The sequence below is a fragment of the Populus euphratica genome, unplaced genomic scaffold, assembly GCF_000495115.2.
Source record: "Populus euphratica unplaced genomic scaffold, PopEup_1.0 scaffold57.1, whole genome shotgun sequence".
NCBI classification, from domain to species: Eukaryota; Viridiplantae; Streptophyta; class Magnoliopsida; order Malpighiales; family Salicaceae; genus Populus; species Populus euphratica.
In genome coordinates this window covers 952,797-972,184 of record NW_011499919.1, presented here as the reverse complement: position 1 = coordinate 972,184, position 19,388 = coordinate 952,797, and the positions used below count along the sequence as shown (strand labels likewise).

Below are 19,388 nucleotides of genomic sequence, written 5' to 3'. Positions count from 1 at the left end.
GCTTTAGGAACATACTCCGAATGTAAATCACTTGTGCAAGAATTTTTCACTGCTTTTCCTGATAAGAGGTCATGGACCCCGAAAACGGTTCATTTTTATTTCCATATTTACCCTTTAAAGTCCAACATCAAGTGTTACATAAAAAAAGAAAAAATAGACTATTAATTTAATATTGGTCCCTGCCCATGTGATTTTAAAACAAGCAACATAAAATTCTGTCTAGCTCAGTAGATTTTATTAAACAAATTGAAAAAAAAAATGTAAATCAAATAGATTTTTTTAAAAAATTAACTAGAGAAAAATAATAAATTCCAAATAATCTCTAATTGCTATAAAATTTTAATTTCATAAAAAAATATCTCTAAAAACTTCTAATAAATGAAAATTAATGTCAGAAAAAAATTTCCAACATCATATTTCCATTGCTTTGATGCAAAAAATCTAAACCTAACAAGTTCTCATCAAAGACTAGCTAAAATATTTGGCCTAGTAGAAATTTTGGTAAAGGATATTAATGAAAAAACCCAAACAAAAGAAGCTATAAGAAAGTAGGCTTTCAAGTTCCGCTACAAAGATTATACTTGTATTGTTTGAGGAAAGTAACAAGAAGAATGCATAAAATGGCACGGTGAAAGTGCTAGAAGAACCCTCAGCCAAAGCATGTCAACCAAACATGTATAACAACAACTTAACTTCTGTGGATCAAACTAGCTGTCTGCCCTGTTTAAAACGCTACAAGTACCTCATTATACAAACGTAGGGTTCCCTTGTAGTATAGACTTCATTCAATTCCTTGACTTGATAAACTGATTCACCATGAAAGGGAAACATTGGATCCCAAGTTTGTAACCTTTTACGAAACAACTGAAACCAACGGCAACCCTGACTGCGCATTTGCACATGATGTTATCTATCTGTATATAGACCAATGCTAACTGTTGGGTAATTTGCTGAGAACAGAGTGCTCTGGTTTGTGTTCACATTCAAAATCAAGATGAACGAATGCCCGCTCAACTTCTGGGAGTTTCTCAATCTTGTTCTGCAATGTCTCTCCAATGGTGTGTGCTTCCTTTAGAGGCAGCTCTTCTGGAAGTTCAATGTCAACCTGTTTCAAGACGTAAAATATAATGACATATTTTTATTGGCTCATTCTTAAACAAAAGTAGAGATGTTAAGTCATGCATATAATATAGACTTAAAACATTTCCCACTAATAGTTAAACCGTTTGACTGTACAAAGATAGATAGATAGAAGACAGTTCAAGGGTTTGCCAATTTGATGACCAAGGCTAATTCAGAAGCAAAACTTATGTCATACCGCAGACATCACAACATTTGAACAAGGAAGATTGATACATAACAAGCCAAAAAAAATTCAGTGTTCAAATCAGTAGAGTGGATGATCCTTATTGCAAGATAATTTCACTCATCACGCGATAATTACAGCTATGTATGTCATGCTTACCTCTACAAAATAAAGAGCACCAAATGTATAAGCACGGACTGTGTCTACACGCTTGACCTGAGGGTGCCTTGTGACAAGATACGTCAATTTCTGCAAGACTTCGGGAGACGCTGTTTGCCCAACAAGAGAAACTACAACAAGAAGTCCATCTTAAAATGCTGGCAGATATTTATAACAGGAATAACTCATCTGTGTATCACTTTATCTGCTTCCTTCCAAAACAACTTGGAATGAAAAGTTGTACCTGCATTTTCAATAACAGTCCCAGACCAATTTGTAATTGTGTAAAGTGCAAGAAGAATAGCACCAGTGGGGTCAATCCACCAGTAATATTTATCCCCAAGAACAGCTGCAACTAATCCTACCACATTTGTCACCACGTCAAAATAGTGATCCTGATGTCAAAACTTGAATAAGTTAAAAAACTGATAATTACAGCTCAAGAACAAAAAGCTAATTATTTAGAAAGAAGAGCCGAAGACCTTTGCATAGGCACGAACAATACTGTTTCCTGAGCTTCTACAGTAAATCCAAAGTGCCAGTTTCACCACAGTAGCAGTTATCATGATAATGTAAAGCCATAAGAGTTGGTTTGAGGACATCTTTGGACGTGATTCATTTACAATAAGTTCTTCAACAGCTTGGATCAATATCTGAAAACCTGTGAAGAATGAGTGTTAGGAATCCACGTAACACTCAAAGAAGCAAAATCAACACACGTTTTGTTTCCCTAAGGTGTTCAATGCTGTTGAGTAGCTAACTTACTCCATGACAAGAGAGTGTGTACGTACCAAAATCCAACTTCCACGGAAATTCATGTTCATTAAGGGAAGTTAAACAAAAAATTGAGTTTAGGTTCGTGATTGATGGAAAAAAATATATAAAAAATCGAACTTAAATTTTCATATTCTGCTTCATAGAAGTAAAATCAATGGACCACAAGAAAAAGGTTACTAGGTGCAAAACAAAATTACCAAGTGTAGCCATGACAGCAGCAAAGATGATTATCCCCACTGGCTGCACCCTTAATTTTCCAATAGGATACTTGTAGATATTTATGTTCTTCATCGATATATGAGTAAACCAAAGTATCCCACCAGCCAAGAGGTCAAGCAAAGAATCTAATGTCGAGGCAGCAATGGCTATTGATCCAGTCCTTATTGTAGCATAAATCTGACCAGTACACAAAATTATCAATCTCAACAACTTTGAATAAAACTAACATTAGTACATGCAATTAGAAGACTTCTTTCAAGTTCGAGTATCTCAAAAACAAGCATCGGTCAGGTCACCTTAAACACCAGAAGCAAAACGTTAGCATAGTTAGAGATCTTCATAGCCTTTTCGGCTTCCACTTGTTCTTCGTCATCTTCTTCATCAATTGTGTGAGTTTCCATCAAAGTATCAACTTCCTCAAATGATTTTAAGGTAGCGAATTGTCTTTCATAGTACTCCTTTTCCTCTATAAATTCCACAACAACAGACAAGAACTCAATCAATGTAAAATAGAAACTAATCTCTTTCTGGTTACCTACAAATTAAACAACATTCTGAGAGAAGAAATCAAAACCTATGAAAAAACAATTAACAACAAGACTTGTTCAAAATTCCTCGTTTTCCTACATTTTCTCCGTAGTTTCCAAGCAACCAAACATGTCCTCAACTTTTTAACCTTTTTATGCATAAAAACACTTATATTCAATAACACTCATAGTTTTTCAGCCATCACCACAACAAAAGAGATAACATCTCCATTCTTTTTTCACTTTCCTTTACAAGTCCTAAGATTTTACCTTTTTCATACGAAACAAACACATACGCAACAACCCTTTAAAGTTTTAGTCATGCATCTTTTGTACAGAAAAAAACATAAATTCCATCTCTTTCTTCATTTCCTTAAATTTCCTCAGCTGCCAAACAACATTTTTAAAGAAAGAAAAAGGGAAGGCCAGACTACATACCTTGGCTAAGCCCTTTGGTTTTAGAGATATCAACATGAAAAGAAGACTCAACATCAAGACCAGAGCGAACCTTATGAGGCAATCTTGATAAAAAATCTGTCCTGAGTGAGTTGTACGAATTAAATCGACTAAATCCATCATTTTTCCACCTCTCATTACCATTCAACAATGGCTCTTTAGGACTCAAACAAGCCGTATTATCCTCCATTATTCGGATTCAGATCAAACTCTTGACCCGGTTCTTGGCTTTCCTCTCTGTCTCTTACCAAAACAGGCAAGGAAGTTGACTATTTATAGTTAAGAAAAAGAGATCAACCGGTGGAACTGTCCTGTCTAGTAGCTGTGTTTTTTTATTTTTTATTATCAAATTATTTGATTAAGAAAGATAATAATTACTTCATTTGTTTTCTTGTTGGGGTTAATGTCGGCAAGTGACACGTGGCACCTTCAAAATTTGACAGTTCTGAGTTTTGGTTTGGATTTTTCAGATTTATCACCACTGCTAGCAGCCTGCTTTTCAGATTTTTGTCAGCATGTAAGAAGCATATTTATTAAATTCAAAGTACTTGGCAAGGTGAGATGTCCAGAGCTTGACTTGGCTAAAAATGATTTAGATTCTTAATTTAATTTATTTTTAAAATTGATTTAGCTAAATTATAATGATTAGTAACTTAATTCAAGGTTAAGTGATGCTGACCCACCAAATTAATATCAATAACTTTCTTTTTATATAGTTATTCCTATTTTTCTCCCAGTTACCTATATAGTAGAGTAGACTACCATGATTAAATGTTTCTGTAACTATTGATTCTTAAAATGTTTTTTAAATTTTTAAAAAGATATTAAATTAATATTTTTAGGTATTTTTAATAGTTTTAATATGGTAAAAAAATAAAAAAATTATTTTAATATATTTAAATTAAAACATGTTTAAAAAACACCCTGTGTTATATTACCAATACATGTAGAGTGAAAAATGTTAATCTTACAGAAATTTGGTTTTTAGATTTTTTTTAAAAAACTATTTTTGAAAAAAGCTTAATTATTAGATTTTGGAATCAACATGATCATGAGATAGAAAAAAAAACAAATAATTAGATAATTAAATTTTTTTCTTATCATATATTAAATTATATTGACTGCAGAATTTAAAGAATGTGAGGTTCAATCTATTTTAAATGTATGATTTTGAAGAATTTTGAATTTTTAAGCAGAAGAATTAATGATTTTACATATGGGGATTTTAATGCAACACCACAAATAGGTCTATTGTATGCTTTCTGTCACAGGACCATGCAAACACAAATAGTTAACTTTAATGCTATACAAGACCATGCATTTGCATTGAGACCATAGTATCAATGGAGAACAGTCTCTCGAAAAACAAAGCTATTAGGGTTTACCAGGTTGGTTTGGTACTATTTTAATTGTTTTCAATATTAGAAAACTATATTATTATTATTATTATAACATATATTAAGATTATCCAGCGTTTTACTGTTCACTACACCGTATAGTTTACTATTCAATATTAGAAAACTATAATTGTTTTACTATTCTACAGTGAAATGTTGAATTATTATTTTTTCTTTTGCTTTTTTCTTTGTTTTTTTAAGCTTTTTTTTAATGAATATTTTTTTGTTTAATTTTTTTATTAATATTTAATTTTTTTACTTAGATATTAAACTTTCATGACATAGATTTCGGGTTTGAGTTAACTTGGATTTTTTTTATGGTTTTTCTTTTTAATTATTTTTTTTGTTTAATTTAGTTTGTTAATGTTAAATTTTTTCTAATTAGTTATTAAACTTTCATGACACGGATTCCAGGTTTGATCGGTTAACTGGGCTAATTTTGGGTTAACTCATAATTTTTTTTCCTATTCAATTATCAAATTTTCATGCCACAACTTCTAGGTTTGACGGGTTAACCTTGAAGGTTTGACCTAGTTAATTCAGATTTTTTTTTATTAGTTTTTTTCTTCATGTAGACTTTTTTTTCTTTGTTTTTTATTTTAAATTAATATTTTTTTTAGTATTTTTTTCTTTTTAATTTTTTTAAATTTAATTTGTTAATATTAATTTTTTTTCTATTTAGTTATCAAAGTTTCATAACACAGATCTCAAGTTTGACGGATTAATCCAGCTAATTCAATTTTTTTTCTTCATTAGATTTTTTGTTTTGTTTTTTTCTTTTTAATTAATCTTTGTTTTGTTTAATTTAGTTCATTAACATTAATTTTTTTCTATTACGTTATCACACTCTCATGACATGAATGTCATATTTGATGGGTTAACCTGATTTGATGGGTTAACCTAGTTGATTCAAATTGTTTTCTTCTTCATTATTAATTTTTTTCTTTCAATTTTATCTTTTAATATTATAATTAACCTACAGTGAAAAGGTTGGATAATTTTTTTTTTATTTTATTTTTTTATGGATATTTTTTTTGTTTAATTTAGTTTGTTAATATTAATTTTTTTCTATTTAATTATCAAACTTTTATGACATGAATTCCGGATTGATGGGTTAACCCGAATTTGTTTATATAATTTTTTTTTAATTTAGTTATCAAATTTTCATGATACGGATCCTAAGATTGACGGGTTAAACCAGCTAATTTTGGGTTAACCTGTAATTGTTTTTTCTATTTAGTTATTAAACTTTCATTACACGAATTCTAGGTGTGACTGATTAACCTTATTTGAAGGGTTAATCCATTTAATTCAATTTTTTTTTCTTCATGTAGGCTTTTTTTCTATGTTTTTTCTTTTAAATTAATTTTTTTAGTATTTTTTTGCTTTTTAATTATTATTTTTTTAATTTTAGTTTGTTAATATTAATTTTTTTATTTACTTATCAAATTTTCATGACATGGTTCTAGAATTTGATGGATTAGCCTAATTTGACGGGTTAATCTAATTAATTCATATTTTTTTTCTTTTTCTTCATTAGTTGTTTTTCTTATAGGTTTTTTTTCCTTTGTTTTTTAATTAATCTTTTTTTTCTTGTTTAATTTAGCTTATTAATGTCAATTTTTTTTCTATTTAGTTATCATATTCTTAAGATACGAATCTCAAGTTTGATGGGTCAACCTGAGTTGGTGGACTAACCTAATTGATTAGGATTTTTTTTCTTTATTAGTTTTTTCCTTCCAATTCCATCTTTAAATATTGTAATTAACTATAACTAAAAGGCATCAACCTCTTTTTTTTTTCAATTTCATGACACGAATTCAAGGTTTGAAAGGTTAAACTAGTTGATATAATTTTTTTTCTTAAGTAGCTTTCTTCTTTCAATTTTATCTTTTAAAATCGATTTGATTGAGAATTAAACTTTATAATTTGTTTAGTTTACTGTTTATTAGATTATTGTGATCTCATGATGGGATTTTACTATACCTCTCCTTGTAAAGCACTATTGATCAAAATAATGTTTTGTTTTATTGTTTTTTCTTTTCAATTAACTTTTTTTTTTTAATTTTATTCTGTAATATTAAATTTTATTCTTTTTAATTACCATACTTATATACCATGACTTTGCAACCAAACTTATATCCAAAGCTTTGTATTTGATATTGCAACCAAACTTGCTTCAACTTGAATCATGTAATATTATTATTAATATTATAAATATAACTTTTGAGTTAGACATATCAGATAGACTTAATGCTATTAAGTATAGTTTTGGAGAAAGATCTAGCATTCTTAGATTTTATATATATATATATATATATATATCTTGACCTATAGAGTAGTGCGTACAATGTTTTTAGTAACATACACCAAAACTGCTTAATGTTTCATTATGTACTGCACAGTGCAGTCCACATTGAAATGCTAAGCTGTTTTTTTTATTTGTTTTTTTAATTATTTTTTTAATTTTTTTAATAAATATTTTTTTGTTTAATTTTTTTTGTTAATGTTAAATTTTTTTCTATTTAATTATTAAACTTTCATGATATGGATTTTGAATTTGACAGGTTATCCCAGATTTTTTTTATGGTTTTTTTAATTAATGTTTTTATTTAATTTAGTTTGTTAATGTTAAATTTTTTTCTATTTAGTTATCAATCTTTCATAATATGAATACCAGATTTAATATGTTAACCTGATTTGAAAAGTTAATCCAGTTAATTCAGGTTTTTTTTTCTTTTTTTACATTTTTTTTCTTCATCTAAGCTTTTTTTTCTTTTAAATTAATTTTTTTGTTTAATTTTTTTCCCCTTTTCATGGAGGAAATGAATATTGAGTGGATGATATAAGATGTTTATTGAGGAGTAGGCTTAACCCTGCAGAGAAGAAAGACTGGTAAGGAGTGCCTTTAGAACTGCTATATACCTGGCAAGTCTCAAGAAAGCCTAAGTTGTGTAGTTTGCAGTAAACTGCTGAGCTATTTTTATTTTTATTTTTTGAAGTTGTTTTTTTAATGAATATTTTTTTTATTAATGTCATTTTTTTTTCTATTTAGTTATTAAATTTTCATGACATGGATTTCAGAATTGACTGGTTAACTTGAATTGTTTTTGGTTTTTTAATTAATTTTTTCATTTAATTTAGTTTATTAATGTTAAATTATTTTCTATTTAGTTATCAAACTTTTATGATACGGATGTCGGGTTTGACGGTTTGACTCAATGAATTCTGGATTAACTCGTAATTTTTTTTTCTATTTTATTATAAAACTTTCATGACACAAATCTCAGGTTTGACGGGTTAACCTAATTTGAAAGGTTAACCTAGTTAATTCATATTTTTTTTCTTTTTTGTTATTAGTTTTCTTCTTCATTTAGGTTTTTTTCCTTCATTTTTTCTTTTAAATTAATATTTTTTTGTTTAGTTTTTTTTTTAATTTAGTTTGTTAATATTAAATTTTTTTTCTATTTACTTATTAAATTTTTATGACACGGATTAACTATAACTAAAACGACTTTATCTTTTACTGTGGACTACAATGGTTGAGCTTTTTTTGTTTTTTGGTTTGTTTTTTTAAGTTGTGTTTTCTTTGTTTTTTTAATGGATATTTTTTTAAAATTTTTTTGTTAATGTTTATTTTTTTCTATTTCGTTATCAAACTTTCATGGCACTAATTCCGGGTTTGACGATTAACTCGGATTTTTTTTGTTTTTATTTTTAATTAATTTTTTTGTTTAATTGAGTTTGTTAATGCTAATTTTTTTCTATTTAGTTATCAAACTTTTATAACACGAATCCCGTGTTTGACAGGTTAATGCAGCTAATTCTGGGTTAACTTGTAAATTTTTTTTTTCTATTCAGTTATCAAACTTTCATGAGATAAATTTCTATTTTAATAGGTTAACCTGATTTGAAGGGTTAACCTAATTAATTCTGATTTTTTTCTTTTTCTACATTAGTTTTTTTTTCATGGAGGCTGTTTTTCTTTTAAATTAATCTTCTTTTTTGTTTAGTAGTTTTTTTTCTTGCTTCTTGCTTTTTTTAAATTAATTTCTTTTAAATTTGACGGGTTAACCCAGTTAATTTAGTTTTTTTCTTTTTCTTTGTAATTTTTTCCCTGTAAGTTTTTTTATTTTTCATTAATTTTTTTATTTAATTTAGCTCATTAATATTATTTTTTTCTATTTAGTTATTACACTCTCATGACACGAATCACAAGATTTAATGCGTTAACCCAATTGATTCATATTTTTTTTCTTCATTAGTTTTTTCCTTTTAATATTATAATTAACCATAGTGAGAAGGTTGGGCAGTTTCTTTTAGTTTTTTTTAATGAATATTTTGTTTGTTTGTTAGTGTTTAATTTTTTTCTATTTAGTTATCAATCTTCATAACATAGATTCCGAGATTGACGGGTTAACCCGGATTTTTTTAATTATTATTTTTATTTAATTTAATTTGTTAATGTTAAATTTTTTTTTCTATTTAGTTATTAAACTTTCATGGCACTGGTCCCGAGTTTGACGGGTTAACTCAGCTAATTCTAGGTTAAATCATAAATTTTTTTCTATTTAGTTATTAAACTTTCATGACACGAATCCCAGGTTTGACTGGTTATTCTGGTTTGAAAGATTAACCAAGTTAATTCAGATTTTTTTTTTCTATTTCTTCATTATTTTTTTTCTTCATATAGGCTTTTTTTCTTTTAAGTTAATGTTTTTTTCTGATATTTTTTTGGCCTTTTCCTATTTTTAATTTTTAATTTAGTTTGTTAATATTAAGTTTTTTTTTCGATTTAATTATCAAATTTTCATAACATGAGTTTCAAGTTTGACGTGTTAACCTATTTTGATGGGTTAACCCAGTTAATTTAAATTTTTTTTCTTAAGTAGTTTTTTATTTCGATTTCAGCTTTTAATATTAATTTGATTAAGAATTAAACTTTATAATTAGTTTTATTTACTATTGATTCGATTATTGTGATATCATGAAAGAATTTTATTATATCTCTCCTTTCAAAGTACTATTCATCTGAATAATGCTTTGTTTTATTATTTTTTTATTAATTTTTTCTATAATATTAATTTTTTAATTATTATATTTTTATAATACGACCTTACAATATTTATGTTTAAGGCTTCAGGTTTAATATTGTAACTAAATTCATGTAAATTTAGTACTTAAATTTAGTTCATATAAATTTAATATTTTTATTAATATTATAAATATAGATTTGACGTAGCTGACATATCTAATGTTCCTATATATATCTTCGTAGAAAAAATTTGTAGGAAAAATTATACTGAGGCGTAACATTAACTTTTTTTTATACAAAAAAAAATTATCCTGAGGCGTAACATGAGCCACGATTCTAGTGAAGGACTATATTGAATGTTTTTCTACGTGGAAAGTGAAGTTCTAACTACCAACACGGAAACCAACAGGAAATGGAGCTCTGATTAATTTAACTTCATTGAACTTTCTTGTCTCTCTTGCTGCATGCTTCATAATCCAAATTTGACTCAGGCAGCATTATTCAAATGATATTGGAAATATTCAGAGTCAGTTCTAGGATAGCTTGTAGAATATTTTAAGGTCTCTCACCCACCATAGTTGTGCCTGCATTTGCCAATTGGTCAGCACATATGATGCCTTCCGTGAAAACATCACAAATCCTCATCCAAATCCCACTTCTTCTTACAAGCTATTTGATGTGAAAAAACATCTGCAAATAAGCTAAGCTAAGGAAAGAGAGATTAAATTTTACAATTCCAAACACGAAAATCTTGAGGTAGAACTGGGTTGCAAGGCACATAAATACAGGAATTGCTACAAACTGAAGCAGTCTTATCACACAAGTAATCAAACTCTTCCTGCAGAAGAAAAGCGGTAGGGAGTCCTACAAAACAGTGGCGGCATCCTTAAAATTAATTATATGCCTGGTTGAATATTTTTAGTGGACAAACAAACTTTCAAGTTGCTAAATAGATGAACCCTTTGTATCCATGTTTCACGGGGACAATGAAATAAGCCTCTTTCCCGACTAGATCCTCCAAAAACTTTGGTTTGAAAAGGGAATATGCCTCATTCCCATATACTCAAAAGATTTTGGTTTGGCAAGGGGGCACAAAAATCAAAGATCTTCCCTCTACAGATGGTGTATGTTGCCAGCTATTTCCTTCATCTCTTGAAATAGGTTTACAGTTGTTTAATTTCTACCATCACTAGTTTGTTAATCACCACCTCAGCTCAGCTCAGCAACAGTTTTACATACTGTTCCTTTTTTTCTATGAATCTGACATACTAGCAAGAATTTGCATCTTCATGAATTGCTGATGATACTAATAATTCAGCTGATGCAGCTACTTCTTGGTTACTTTGTTTCCTCTTCTTTTCACTTTGGCTCAGAGATTTATTCAAAGCCTGGTCAGCCTTTGAGACAATTTTTGACACAGTAAATCCTGTTACTTCAAAACTCTGGGCTCTATAAGGAATCAAAGCATCACGAAGAACAACACCAACTCCTTCGTATGTCCAAACACCCAAGATTGCCTCTCCTTTAAGTCCAATACCAAACCAACCAAGACCAGCAGCAGCAACATCTACAGAACTTGAGTCCCACCTGTTCCCAGAGACACGAAATTCCTGTCTCACCCATTTTCCAAGATCTTTAACTCGCTTATCCCCAATTGGAGGCTGAACAAGGATCAAAGGAAAAGAATGCCAAAAATCATACATTATATATCATGCAACTTAATCAGAGAATATGAACAAAAAAATATCTTTTTACTAATCTCAGGCCTGTCATATGAACTTTGTAAGCACCACAGCCATGGATAATCTTTTGGGCCCTCAATGATTTTGGCTAGAGTCAGGGACATGTCTACAGAAGTCATGGTGATTCAATTATCTTGGCCAATTTTCATTCAAAATTTTCTCTATTAGTACCTCAAAATATCAATTGTGAATGTGAAGGAAGAGTCTAGTTTGAATAGTTAGTCACATAGTGTACTCATTCATTATACCACAATAAATAGGACTTTAAACTGGAAAACCAAGAGAAAATAAAAATAAAAAACAACTATTTATTAACAATGACAGTACCTGTAACTGACGACCGAAATGGTCTTCTACCATGGTGCTTACATTTTCTGTTTTCCCCATATGTAATGGAAGATATGGAGATGCCCACACTGAGACATATAGAGAATCTACTGATAATTCTACAATATCCAGTCTCATGAGCCCGCCAATATGAACTGAATGACCTTCCTGTCACAATCAAATGATATTAACACGAGCCATAATGTATACAGGCTAAAACCAGTCATGATTTTTTTTTTTTATGATAAAAGTAAATCATAATTGATGTTCTTTAGCCTATATATGAATCAATAATTTGAAGCCAGTAATGTTTTCACAAGCCCTACAAAAAGCTTACACTCACTTGATCACCAATTCATTATCATAACTGGTCTTAATTCAAGAAAACTAACCTTGATTCTGTAAGTCCTTGGTTTCAACTCCTTGCTGATATGCACAAGCCTCTGCTCCTCCCTATTCAACCTTGTTGTAATCTGCTGTGGATTCAAAAGCCCTGGAGTGTCAAATAGCTTTGCCTGCCCTGGAAGAACACCTTCCACCCTAACAATCCCCAAAGTCGTACCAGGCACAGGAGCCTCCGTCAAATAACTAACCTTCTTTTCATTTCCACCAACACACTTCGCCATTGCATTTAACAACGTACTCTTCCCCGCATTCTGCGCCCCCACAGCCCACACATGACCTCTAGCCCCTGCCAATTCAATCACATCCTCAGCCAAATTCTTCAATCCCCAATTCCTCACCGAACTCACTAAATGCACTTTCTTAATCACACTAGCACCGCCTTCCCTTGCTCTTCGCCTAACCCATTGTTCAAATCCTAAAGGCGACAATGAACTAGGCAGCAAATCAATCTTAGTCACAACAAGCACAATCCTAGCTACATTCCCCGACTTCCCTTCTTTCCAAGCAGTGAAATTTTCCTCAATCGAATCCGAAACTAACTTAGCTACTTTTTTAGGAAATGACCCATCAAAATCCACAGCATCAACAACCAAAAGAACCACAGTCCTGGCTCCAGAACTCGAAACCAAACGCCTACCAACTGTATGATAAAAATCAAACTCAGGCAACAAATTCTCCACGGTTAGATCCTTAACTTTCCCATAATGTCTCAAAGAATGACATCTAGCACACACTACAGGAGGCCTTTTCTCCAAAACTGACTCATTTTTAGCCAAATCAATATCTGGGTTTTGGTTATCAGGTTCAACAAAGAAACCCTTCTTAAGGGAACCTGGAAACTCCGACTCTAGTGAGATGGGTACTAAGTGGGCGTCAGACTTGTAATCCGGGTCTTTAACCGATGGCTCTTTGTAGAAACCAGGGTGTTTTGGGTTTGTATATTGCATGTGGACCCCACAGCCAGGGCAGACCGTGGCCGGAGGTGTTGCGTCGTCGTAATTTCCATCTCTGGTGAGATGCAAAGAAGGAAAAGTTTGGTGCTTTGTTGGGTTTGGATTGGTGGGTTTTGAAGAGAAAAAATACAGGAAATTGGTTTTTGTAGGGTTTTGGGGATAGAAATTACAATAGGAATTATGGGTTTTTGATGGTGTCAAGGGTGATTGAGCAAGAAAAGAGAGAGATAAGAGAGGCTTGAGTTTTGTTTTTGAAGCAGGGAGGTTTCTAGCTATGATCATTTCTCTGTGATGTTTGGTGGTGCTGTTTGATTTTTGCAACTGGAGAAGAGGGTTTAAGGTTTTAGCAGCTGATGATGCTATGAGGTTTTAGAAGTTAAAGTTGGTGGAAACGGAGTCGTTTGTTCAGCTTAGTGCCTTAGTAATCTTTTTCTCTCCCTTTTCCTTTAATATTTTTTTTTTACTACAAGAATATCATCGAGCAAAAGGTGCATCCTCTATATTAAACCAGTTCAACTAGTATGTAAATCGAAATTATGGATTTAAAATTCAATTCGGCGCTAGAGTCATGATTGGAAAGATTGATTTATTTTTTTTAAATAAAATAATATAATTTTGTTTATTATTTTAATAAAATTAATTTTATAATCGAGTTTTAATCTCGTTAGATTCAAATTAATTAATTAATTAATTAATATTTTTTATTTTTTTTTTGAGATTATAGATGAGCTTATTAAGTCAAATTAAATTTTATGGAAATAAAATTGGATTTTTAGAGTGACTTGCAAAATACATTCTTGCATCAAAGTAGTTCATTTGTCAAATAAATTTTACTTGTTCTTCAAATCTACTAATACCTTTGACCAAGCTATTTTTCTTTTCTTTTTTAATGTATTCATCTTTACTATAATGGAAAAATAGATACAGATTGTAATAGAATCGAGCCTGGTCTTGGTCCCTTGTCTTCTATCTAAAGTAGAGGCTAGAGGATTTAAGTTGCTTTTGATCCTAGGTTTATATTTTATAGCCAATTTCCCATTTGAATGCCAAATCCAAGCCTCAAAGTGCAGGATGTGCTCAAATGTTAACTTATTTTAGGTTTAAGTTTAAATTTGAATTTAGTATTGTGGTAATTTTTATTATTGTGATTTAAAAAAACACTTTAAAAAAAACTACAAATTCTAGTTTGTCAAACCTAAGTTTTTACTGCAATTTAAGATGAAAAGCAGGTTTAAACGATAAAAACTAAGTAGCTTTTGAAGTTATGATGAGTTTAAAAGCATCTTCAACCATACTGCAGAAAGTGGAGAGAAGGGTTATACAAGGAGCTGCAATCTGAGCACAATAAATATTGCAGATATCATAAGAGGCATTTCCATGACTTCATTCTAGCTATTTGGATGGATCCCTACTTATCTATCTTTGCTTTGACAAAAGAAATGTTAGGGTACTGGAATTTTGCTTGAGCAAGGCTTGTTTCATCTTGAATAAAAGCTTTGAGCAAGGTTCTTGCTGCCATACGAAGCACATAAATATAACCCTATTACTCAAGAATTTTCACAACATCCTAACATGAATTCCATTTCAGAAGTTAGCCACCCACTTGAACCTGTCAATATAGATAAACTCAATTCTCTTGAAATGTGAGCAACTTATGCTACTCATTTACAGTGCATATAAATTTCCTATCTTTCATTTATTTCCCAAGTACATTAAGTTTCTATGCTATAATTCACTGTTCTTTCCAAATCCGTCCTGAAACTTTCAGTTTTAACTCCTGCCGATCCCCTCCGGAGAAGAAAAGTGCCAAGTTTCTCTGAATGATCAATCCATCTTGGCTGTCTCTAACTTTCTGATGGCTATCCCTTATACTTCTGGGAACTCCTTGCCATGTAAGCTTTCTTCCATTACCACCAACTTCAATACTATAACTGAATTCCCTTGCCTCGTCTTCGGTGCCCATGAATCTTAGGAAGGCCATGTAAACAGGTGACATTCCTATAAAAAAAGTCTCAAAGTGCAAGCAAAACTGTCGGCCAAAACAATTAAAAACCTGTTGGAGAAAGAGACCATTAAGATTTGCGGATCAAAGTGCGGTTCAAACAAATTAGACTATGAAGAACATGTTTAACGTCTACTCCTCTACAGATTTGTTTTACCTAAGCATGTTGGAAGACGGAGAACAACAAACAATGCCTACAAAAAACATGGTTTCTGATAACTTTGCTCATAATTTTATGGTTTAAATACAATAAAGAGTTTATTGGGGAAACAAAAACTGAAACGGGAAAGAGCTGTTGAAATCCTAGAAAGTTTTAAGAGTTATTAATCTCATATTCAGATTAGTCAAACCATTAGTAATTCCATCAGGCAAATCACATAGACAATCAGATTATATAAATTTTACAGAGATCTTACAGTTAACATCCATGTGGCATTGTCGATTTCTCCGGCATCAGATTTGACATATCTGTGATTGAAGGTGCATCCATCATGCATATCAACCTTATGATCATTCTTAAGATGCTTGATGAGAAGTGAAATGTCACCAGTGACAGAACATTCAGCTCCAGCATAAGGACAGTTGTATGGACGATATTTGCAGTTCTCTTCATGTTGTGGCTTGCTGTAGTAGGGAAATATGTCACAACATCCCGCACTTTGGTACATGCAAGGAAGTTCTATTGACTCAGCAATTTTTTCCAGAGCCAAGCACCTTATATTTCCTAGCTCTCCTCGGCAAATTGGGCAACAGTTCTTTACTCTGGCCCTGCATTGTGAGCATAGAGTGTGGCCATTTGGACACTGAAATACACAGAACATTAGTAAAAATGTCATTACAATAATATAAAACCGGAAACTTCTGGTGTTCTAAGTACTATGCTTATGATCAACTGGCATAATATTCTGGCAGGAGCATACCTGGAAAATTGGAGGGTACATCATAGTGAAGCAAACAGGACAGTCAAGAAGGTCTTGCATGTTACTAGTTGATTGTTTTCCCAGATTTCCAGTGTTAGGAGTTGCAGCTTTTCTGAAATGGGAGCCTCTTAACTCAGCAGCAGAAGTTGCCATATGGCCCGTATCATGATCCGAGATATGCAATGCTTGACTCGATCTCTTCCTAACTGATGATACCTCCTGGGGCCCTTGTAATATTTCTCTTCCCAATTGTCAATGCTAGAAAATTTTTCTCTATCTCTGAATAAGGAACCAGGTTCTATATCTCTTCTCAATTGTCTATCCTGTTAAACATAATTAACTTAAAATCAATTTTCCACAAGCTATTATTTTCGGGAATTCTATGCTCATTAATCTGCCTCCTTGAAAGATTAGACAGTAACTTGGATTTGCAGCATGGACTGAGAATCAAGAAAAACAACAAAAAGCCCTAAAACACAGCAGCAATTGAAAAGACCTGGGAACACTGATGTATCCGTATATGGCCGTTATACGAGCATCGTGTTTCTTCTTATATGAACAAAAAGCAATGCATCTTCAACTAGCAAAGACAAGTTTCAGTCACAAAAGAATCGTCAAATAGCTGCTGGTACTCGCACAACCATCTCAATTTCACTATAGGTGAAACAATTGTTTGATCCAAGCAGTTGGATTATACCAAAAATCATAGCAAAATCCAACTACTTTATCTCAAAAATGAAAGGAAGGAAAGACAGAGTTATCAGCAAATCTAACATCCCAACATGGAGTTGATTCTACATCTTCAAGCAAATTCCAGGAAAACAAAAACCACCCAGATGAAAACTAAGGTTGAATCACAATCCCAAACTCCAAACAAGCAATTCAGCACCCAATCGAAGCCAAAACTGTTCATGTAAATCATAAAATTGAAAAATACCAATCAAAGCAACACATGTACGAAAAATTTGAGTAACCAAAACACTATTGAACAAAAAATAAAAAATTTAAATTAGCAAAATCTAACCAAGAACTGCAGCAACCTGATGAGAATTTCAGCCCATAAACTTGATAAACAACCGGCTAAGGCAAGAAAAAAGAGAAGAAGCAGTGCAAACAGGCCAAATATTGGTGGCACCCCAGATAAGGAGACACTAAGTCCAAACTCTTGAATATGCAATCCACTTGAGCCTTCCAATAATTGTAACAAAGAAACTGGTTACGTGTGACCATAAGCAGTACTACAGGCCCGGAAATTGCGTGTCTTAAAAATTGACTAGAAGCAAGCTATGATAAATACAAGAGTCAAAAGATCCATCTTTATGTGCTATCTTAGGTTGCAAGTCTGTTTGCTTTTCAAGTGATGTAAATTGTATAGGTTTTTCGAATAAAAAAAGGATTTAGTTTCCTCAGTTAATGATAATATATTTGTTCATCGTTGGAAAAGAAAAGAAAAACTCAAATAAAAAAGATTTACAAGAAATAATTTCTTCATGAATGTATTGATTCGAGATGTATAAACTCGATCTAAAATCCTAGTTATCAAGCCTAGGTTTGGGTTGGCAGGTAAACTCATGTATCCCCAAATAACTGTCCTTCCATGTTTCTCTGTTTTTTTTTTTAAAGAAAAACATAAAAAACAAAATAAAATTAGACAGAGATAAAAAATAGGAAACAATTTGTATTGAGCAAAAAATTAAAAATAATTTACCGAGTCGATGAATTATTGGATCATTTCATACTATTCAAGTAAGAAATGAGAATAACACAGAAAATCTGCAAAATATATTAAATTAAAAGACAGGTACTCTATATCCGGTGATAGGAGCAAGGGAGGAAATACGTGTACAGCTTTGAAAGCATATACATTATTTTATATTATTTTTGTTGTCTTTTACATATTTATCAACGGGCCTGCCTCGCCTTTAACTAGTGGCTGGTGGTGTTGCCGGCACCTTTTTTCTTCGGCTTTGGATTTCCCATCGTGGAAGGTGACATTTCCTCTACGCAAAGTTTCTTAATGAGTCTTTGATTGATTTGAGGTCGGATCGGACCGTTAAATGTTTGATAAAGGATTTAACAGAGTGTTTAAAAATATTAAAATAATATTTTTTTTTATTTTAAAAATTAATTTTGATATTAATACATTAAAATAATTTGAAAATACAAAAAACATATTAATTTAAAATAAAAAATTTTTTTTTTTTTTTAAATTCTTTTAAAATACAACAATAAATTGAATATAAATAATGATGATAATTAATGTTATAATACCCTGCAGAACAACTTGGTGATCATTAATTACTCTTGAGTCTTTAAAAAAAAACACCTATTTTTCTTTTTTTGTTTTTAATCAACATTGTTATAGAGATTTTAGAAAGAAATTCAAAAATTGGGTTAATTTACCGGTCTACAAGTCAATCCTTCTAATTTTATATTCAAATTTCAAGTCAAATCATATTGCATTAAGTCTCATAAAAGCATGGTGAGAATCTGTACATAAGTGAGAGTTGTTGCATATTTATTGGCTTCTGAGTTAAAAGGTCAAAACTCAAGAAATAAAAAAGAGTTGATTTGGGCTTTGAATTTTGACACCATACACAAAACAAAACATATAAATACGATAGAAAATTCTTCAAAAATATTTGATATTGGGATGAATATTAATTTTTAAATTGTTTTTTTACTTGAAAATGTATTAAAATATTTTTTTATTTTTAAAAATTTATTATCACAAAGAAAAAAAAAGAAGAAAAAAGAAAACCGACCATGAATTCCAACAAACATAAAAACATAATGCTAATAAAATCTTACTTAATTTGTAACCTTGGTTTAGAATATCTCTTTTTAACAACAATAAATTCTAATAAATATAAATCCATGTATGTCTTGTGAACTTAAGCACTACTACATAGAGCAAAATATAGAAGAAATTCCGTGTAATGACAGAAAAACAATTTTTTAAAAAACTAAATAAATGAATACAAATCATACAAGACAATGAATGCTGAGAAAAAAGAGAGACCATACCAAGAGAATTAGTGGAAAGATAATAAGATTTAGGGTTCTAAGCATACGAGTAAATTAATGTTGTGCTAGTGGGGATGGAGCAACAAGTGTTTTCTTCTTCCCTTTCTCATTAACGCCTTAGAAGAGGTTTATGCCA

General features: G+C 30.9%; 3 protein-coding genes across 5 annotated transcripts; all 3 read right to left on the bottom strand.

The window, feature by feature from the left end:
* Positions 1-480: 480 nt before the first annotated feature.
* On the bottom strand, positions 481-3,758 carry LOC105135000 (metal tolerance protein 4-like). The gene is made up of 7 exons (XM_011039670.1): positions 3,427-3,758; positions 2,758-2,927; positions 2,440-2,638; positions 1,948-2,126; positions 1,710-1,860; positions 1,466-1,596; positions 481-1,105 (listed from the first exon to the last, which is right to left on the bottom strand). The coding sequence occupies exons 1-7, from the start codon at positions 3,632-3,634 to the stop codon at positions 932-934; spliced, it is 1,212 nt and encodes a 403-aa protein (XP_011037972.1). The 5' UTR covers positions 3,635-3,758; the 3' UTR covers positions 481-931.
* A 6,820-nt stretch (positions 3,759-10,578) lies between these two features.
* Positions 10,579-13,704, bottom strand: LOC105134998 (P-loop containing nucleoside triphosphate hydrolases superfamily protein). The gene is made up of 3 exons (XM_011039667.1): positions 12,338-13,704; positions 11,946-12,113; positions 10,579-11,537 (listed from the first exon to the last, which is right to left on the bottom strand). The coding sequence occupies exons 1-3, from the start codon at positions 13,583-13,585 to the stop codon at positions 11,145-11,147; spliced, it is 1,809 nt and encodes a 602-aa protein (XP_011037969.1). The 5' UTR covers positions 13,586-13,704; the 3' UTR covers positions 10,579-11,144.
* Positions 13,705-14,857: 1,153 nt separating this feature from the next.
* Positions 14,858-17,880, bottom strand: LOC105134997 (E3 ubiquitin-protein ligase SINAT2-like). 3 transcript variants are annotated; one of them, XM_011039664.1, is made up of 4 exons: positions 17,250-17,880; positions 16,226-16,548; positions 15,722-16,108; positions 14,858-15,356 (listed from the first exon to the last, which is right to left on the bottom strand). In XM_011039664.1, exons 2-4 carry the CDS (start codon positions 16,376-16,378, stop codon positions 15,036-15,038), a joined length of 861 nt encoding a protein of 286 aa, XP_011037966.1. In that variant the 5' UTR covers positions 16,379-16,548; positions 17,250-17,880; the 3' UTR covers positions 14,858-15,035. The 3 variants fall into 3 exon arrangements, with proteins under 3 accessions (XP_011037966.1, XP_011037967.1, XP_011037968.1); XM_011039665.1 differs by having other exon boundaries at positions 17,266-17,880; XM_011039666.1 differs by lacking the exon at positions 17,250-17,880 and adding an exon at positions 16,722-17,228.
* Between the last annotated feature and the right edge of the window lie 1,508 nt (positions 17,881-19,388).

Excerpts from the sequence above, each read along its gene's own strand:
- LOC105135000 (XM_011039670.1), bottom strand. The coding sequence starts at position 3,634 with ATGGAGGATAATACGGCTTGTTTGAGTCCTAAAGAGCCATTGTTGAAT. Across the intron at positions 2,928-3,426 it reads AACCAAAGGGCTTAGCCAAG|AGGAAAAGGAGTACTATGAA; the intron begins GTATGTAGTCTG and ends TGGAATTTATAG. Across the intron at positions 1,597-1,709 it reads GACTGTTATTGAAAATGCAG|TTTCTCTTGTTGGGCAAACA; the intron begins GTACAACTTTTC and ends TTCTTGTTGTAG.
- LOC105134997 (XM_011039664.1), bottom strand. The coding sequence starts at position 16,378 with ATGGCAACTTCTGCTGCTGAGTTAAGAGGCTCCCATTTCAGAAAAGCT. Across the intron at positions 16,109-16,225 it reads TGTACCCTCCAATTTTCCAG|TGTCCAAATGGCCACACTCT; the intron begins GTATGCTCCTGC and ends TGTGTATTTCAG. Across the intron at positions 15,357-15,721 it reads ATGCCACATGGATGTTAACT|GTTTTTAATTGTTTTGGCCG; the intron begins GTAAGATCTCTG and ends TTTCTCCAACAG.
- LOC105134998 (XM_011039667.1), bottom strand. The coding sequence starts at position 13,585 with ATGATCATAGCTAGAAACCTCCCTGCTTCAAAAACAAAACTCAAGCCT. Across the intron at positions 12,114-12,337 it reads CAAGGACTTACAGAATCAAG|GAAGGTCATTCAGTTCATAT; the intron begins GTTAGTTTTCTT and ends TGATTGTGACAG. Across the intron at positions 11,538-11,945 it reads ATTTCGGTCGTCAGTTACAG|CCTCCAATTGGGGATAAGCG; the intron begins GTACTGTCATTG and ends ATCCTTGTTCAG.